Here is a 5602-nt window from a genome sequence, read left to right on the forward strand (position 1 = left end):
GTTCACCAGCCCCCATGTTCCAGTGTCCCCAGATGGTTCACCAGCCCCCATGTTCCAGTGTCCCCAGATGGTTCACCAGCCCCCATGTTCCAGTGTCCCCAGATGGTTCACCAGCCCCCATGTTCCAGTGTCCCCCAGATGGTTCACCCAGCCCCCATGTTCCAGTGTCCCCAGATGGCTCACCCAGCCCCCCATGTTCCAATGTCCCCAGATGGTTCACCAGCCCCCAGATGGTTCACCAGCCCCCATATGAGTTCACCAGCCCCCATGTTCAGTGTCCCCAGATGGTTCACCCAGCCCCAGATAGTTCACCAGTGTCCCCCAGATGGTTCAGTAGTCCCAGATGGTTCACCAGCCCCCATGTTCCAGTGTCCCCAGATGGTTCAGCAGCCCCCCATGTTCCAGTGTCCCCAGATGGTTCAGCAGCCCCCATGTTCCAGTGTCCCCAGATTGTTCACCCAGCCCCCATGTTCCAGTGTCCCCCAGACGGTTCACCAGCCCCCATGTTCCAGTGTCCCCAGATGGTTCACCAGCCCCCATGTTCCGGTGTCCCCAGACAGTTCACCAGCCCCCATGTTCCAGTGTCCCCTGATGGTTCACCAGCCCCCATGTTCCAGTGTCCCCAGACAGTTTACCAGCCCCCATGTTCCAGTGTCCCCAGATGGTTCACCAGCCCCCCATGTTCCAGTGTCCCCAGATGGTTCACCAGCCCCCATAGACATGTTCCAGTGTCCCCAGATGGTTCACCAGCCCCCCATGTTCCAGTGGTGCCCCAGATGGTTCACCAGCCCCCCATGTTCCAGTGTCCCCCAGATGGTTCACCAGCCCCCAGATGGTTCACCAGCCCCCATGTCCAGTGGTTCACCAGCCCCCCATGTTCCAGTGTCCCCAGATGGTTCGACCCCATGTTCCAGTTCCCCAGATGGTTCACCAGCCCCCCATGTTCCAGTGTCCCCCAGATGGTTCACCAGCCCCCCATGTTCCAGTGTCCCCCAGATGGTTCACCAGCCCCCCAGATGGTTCACCAGCCCCCCATGTTCCAGTGTCCCCAGATGGTTCACCAGCCCCCATGTTCCAGTGTCCCCAGATGGTTCACCAGCCTCCCCATGTTCCAGTGTCCCCCAGATGGTTTACCCAGCCCCCATGTTCCAGTGTCCCCAGATGGTTCACCCAGCCCCCATGTTCCAGTGTCCCCAGATGGTTCACCAGCCCCCAGATGGTTCCAGCTCAGTCCCCAGATGGTTCACCAGCCCCCATGTTCCAGTGTCCCCCAGATGGTTCACCAGCCCCCAGATGGTTCACCAGTCCCCCATGTTCCAGTGTCCCCAGATGGTTCAGCAGCCCCCCATGTTCCAGTGTCCCCAGATGGTTCAGCAGCCCCCCATGTTCCAGTATCCCCAGATTGTTCACCAGCCCCCCATGTTCCAGTGTCCCCCAGACGGTTCACCAGCCCCCATGTTCCAGTGTCCCCCAGATGGTTCACCAGCCCCCCATGTTCCGGTGTCCCCCAGACAGTTCACCAGCCCCCATGTTCCAGTGTCCCCTGATGGTTCACCAGCCCCCATGTTCCAGTGTCCCCCAGACAGTTTACCAGCCCCCCATGTTCCAGTGTCCCCAGATGGTTTACCAGCCCCCATGTTCCAGTGTCCCCAGATGGTTTACCAGCCCCCATGTTCCAGTGTCCCAGACAGTTCACCAGCCCCCATGTTCCAGTGTCCCCAGATGGTTCACCAGCCCCCATGTTCCAGTGTCCCCCAGATGGTTCACCAGCCCCCCATGTTCCAGTTTCCCCAGATGGCTCACCAGCCCCCATGTTCCAATGTCCCCCAGATGGTTCACCAGCCCCCAGATGGTTCACCAGCCCCCAGATGGTTCACCAGCCCCCATGTTCCAGTGTCCCCCAGATGGTTCACCAGCCCCCAGATGGTTCACCAGCCCCCATGTTCCAGTGTCCCCAGATGGTTCAGCAGCCCCCATGTTCCAGTGTCCCCAGATGGTTCAGCAGCCCCCATGTTCCAGTATCCCCAGATTGTTCACCAGCCCCCATGTTCCAGTGTCCCCCAGACGGTTCACCAGCCCCCATGTTCCAGTGTCCCCCAGATGGTTCACCAGCCCCCATGTTCCGGTGTCCCCAGACAGTTCACCAGCCCCCATGTTCCAGTGTCCCCTGATGGTTCACCAGCCCCCCATGTTCCAGTGTCCCCAGATGGTTCACCAGCCCCCATGTTCCAGTGTCCCCCAGATGGTTCACCAGCCCCCATGTTCCAGTGTCCCCAGATGGCTCACCAGCCCCCATGTTCCAATGTCCCCAGATGGTTCACTAGCCCCCAGATGGTTCACCAGCCCCCAGATGGTTCACCAGCCCCCCATGTTCCAGTGTCCCCCAGATGGTTCACCAGCCCCCAGATGGTTCACCAGCCCCCCATGTTCCAGTGTCGCCAGACAGTTCACCAGCCCCCATGTTCCAGTGTCCCCAGATGGTTCACCAGCCCCCATGTTCCAGTGTCGCCAGACAGTTCACCAGCCCCCATGTTCCAGTGTCCCCCAGATGGTTCACCAGCCCCAGTGACGCCCCAGATGGTTCACCAGCCCCCAGATGGTTCACCAGCCCCCCATGTTCCAGTGTCCCCCAGATGGTTCACCAGCCCCCAGATGGTTCACCAGCCCCCATGTTCCAGTGTCGCCAGACAGTTCACCAGCCCCCCATGTTCCAGTGTCCCCAGATGGTTCACCAGCCCCCATGTTCCAGTGTCCCCAGATGGTTCACCAGCCCCACATGTTCCAGTGTCCCCAGATGGTTCACCAGCCCCACATGTTCCAGTGTCCCCCAGACGGTTCACCAGCCCCCATAGACATGTTCCAGTGTCCCCAGATGGTTCACCAGTCCCCCATGTTCCAGTGTCCCCAGATGGTTCACCAGCCCCCATGTTCCAGTGTCCCCCAGACGGTTCACCAGCCCCCATAGACATGTTCCAGTGTCCCCAGATGGTTCACCAGCCCCCCATGTTCCAGTGTCCCCCAGATGGTTCACCAGCCCCCCATGTTCCAGTGTCGCCAGACAGTTCACCAGCCCCCATGTTCCAGTGTCCCCCAGATGGTTCACCAGCCCCCAGATGGTTCACCAGCCCCCAGATGGTTCACCAGCCCCCATGTTCCAGTGTCCCCCAGATGGTTCACCAGCCCCCAGATGGTTCACCAGCCCCCATGTTCCAGTGTCGCCAGACAGTTCACCAGCCCCCCATGTTCCAGTGTCCCCAGATGGTTCACCAGCCCCCATGTTCCAGTGTCCCCAGATGGTTCACCAGCCCCACATGTTCCAGTGTCCCCAGATGGTTCACCAGCCCCACATGTTCCAGTGTCCCCCAGACGGTTCACCAGCCCCCATAGACATGTTCCAGTGTCCCCAGATGGTTCACCAGTCCCCCATGTTCCAGTGTCCCCAGATGGTTCACCAGCCCCCCATGTTCCAGTGTCCCCCAGACGGTTCACCAGCCCCCATAGACATGTTCCAGTGTCCCCAGATGGTTCACCAGCCCCCCATGTTCCAGTGTCCCCCAGATGGTTCACCAGCCCCCATGTTCCAGTGTCCCCCAGATGGTTCACCAGCCCCCCATGTTCCAGTGTCCCCCAGATGGTTCACCAGCCCCCCATGTTCCAGTGTCCCCAGATGGTTTACCAGCCCCCCATGTTCCAGTGTCCCCAGATGGTTCACCAATCCCCCATGTTCCAGTGTCCCCCAGATGGTTCACCAGCCCCCATGTTCCAGTGTCCCCAGACGGTTCACCAGCCCCCATAGACATGTTCCAGTGTCCCCAGATGGTTCACCAGCCCCCATGTTCCAGTGTCCCCCAGATGGTTCACCAGCCCCCAGATGGTTCACCAGCCCCCCATGTTCCAGTGTCCCCAGATGGTTCACCAGCCCCCATAGACATGTCCCAGTGTCCCCAGATGGTTCACCAGCCCCCATGTCCCAGTGTCCCCAGACAGATAACCAGCCCCCATGTTCCAGTGTCCCCTGTGATGGTTCACTAGCCCCCATGTTCCAGTGTCCCCAGGATGGTTCACCAGCCCCCATGTCCCAGTGAGCTGAGCCCCACACCAGCAGCAGTCGGGGGTCAGTACACCCCGCCCCTTTCATCGCATGTTTCCTGGTTCTACCACATGCCATTTTGGCCTGCCCAAAAAAGGTACTATATAGGGTGACACTCCTTCTCCTATTGGCTACACTAAACCTAGACCCTCCTCCTGTTGGCTACACTAAACCTAGACCCTCCTCCTGTTGGCTACACTATACCTAGACCCTCCTCCTGTTGGCTACATAAACCTAGACCCTCCTCCTGTTGGCTACACTATACCTAGACCCTCCTACCCTATTGGCTACACTAAACCTAGACCCTCCTCCTGTTGGCCACACTATACCCAGACCCCTCCTACCCTATTGGCTACATAAACCTAGACCCTCCTCCTGGCTACACTATACCCAGACCCTCCTACTCCTATTGGCTACACTAAATCTAGACCCTCCTCCTGTTGGCTACACTATACCCAGACCCTCCTACTCCCTGTGGCTACACTAAACCTAGACCCTCCTCCTGTTGGCTACACTAAACCCAGACCCTCCTACTCCTATTGGCTACACTAAACCTAGACCCTCTCCTGTTGGCTACACTAAACCTAGACCCTCCTACTCTATTGGCTACACTAAACCTAGACCCTCCTCCTGTTGGCTACACTAAACCTAGACCCTCCTCTGTTGGCCACTAAACCTAGACCCTCACTCCTGTTGGCTACACTATACCTAGACCCTCCTTCCTGTTGGCTACACTAAGCCTAGACCCTCCTCCTGTTGGCTACACTATACCTAGACCCTCCTACTCCTATTATTCCCACTAAACCTAGACCCTCCTCCTGTTTGGCTGCTATACCTAGACCCTCCTACTCCTATTGGCTACACTAAACCTAGACCCTCCTTCTGTTGGCTACACTATACTTAGACCCTCCTACTCCTATTGGCTACACTAAACCTAGACCCTCCTCCTGTTGGCTACACTATACCTAGACCCTCCTACTCCTATTGGCTACACTAAACCTAGACCCTCCTTCTGTTGGCTACACTAAACCTAGACCCTCCTCCTGTTGGCTACACTATACCTAGACCCTCCTACTCCTATTGGCTACACTAAACCTAGACCCTCCTCCTGGCTACACTACTTCATTAATGTAGTTAGACCCCCTAACGGCAGCTAGCTCACAGCTCTACACCATTAATGCATCACATATGTGGTGGTGGTGCATGGACACACACACACACACACACACTGGGGGTGAAACTGTTAACTTTGACATGGGTTGGCAAAGGTTTGTGGTGCGGTTGGCTTCAAATCCTTTAGTGTACGTCCTCAGTCAAACTAGAGAGGAGTTCTCCCCCTGTATAGCCCAGAATAATCTCTGTTCCCCCTGTCTCCTCTCCCCCTGCATAGCCCAGAATAATCTCTGTTCCCCTGTCTCCTCTCCCCCTGTATAGCCCAGAATAATCTCTGTTCCCCTGTCTCCTCTCCCCCTGTATAGCCCAGAATAATCTCTGTTCCCCTGTCTCCTCTCA

At 57.7% G+C, this 5602-nt stretch overlaps 1 protein-coding gene across 1 annotated transcript; it reads left to right on the forward strand.

Moving 5' to 3' along the window:
• Positions 1–119: 119 nt before the first annotated feature.
• Positions 120–4187, forward strand: LOC135566013 (uncharacterized; the record flags this gene model as incomplete). Its single annotated transcript, XM_065013944.1, has 7 exons — positions 120–629; positions 1153–1536; positions 1714–1852; positions 1959–2196; positions 2504–2726; positions 3169–3296; positions 4047–4187. Coding segments are annotated over exons 1-7 (1763 nt in total), but the record flags the coding sequence as incomplete, so codon positions are not given.
• Between the last annotated feature and the right edge of the window lie 1415 nt (positions 4188–5602).

Source organism: Oncorhynchus nerka, unplaced genomic scaffold (assembly GCF_034236695.1).
Source record: "Oncorhynchus nerka isolate Pitt River unplaced genomic scaffold, Oner_Uvic_2.0 unplaced_scaffold_8283, whole genome shotgun sequence".
Taxonomy (NCBI): domain Eukaryota; kingdom Metazoa; phylum Chordata; class Actinopteri; order Salmoniformes; family Salmonidae; genus Oncorhynchus; species Oncorhynchus nerka.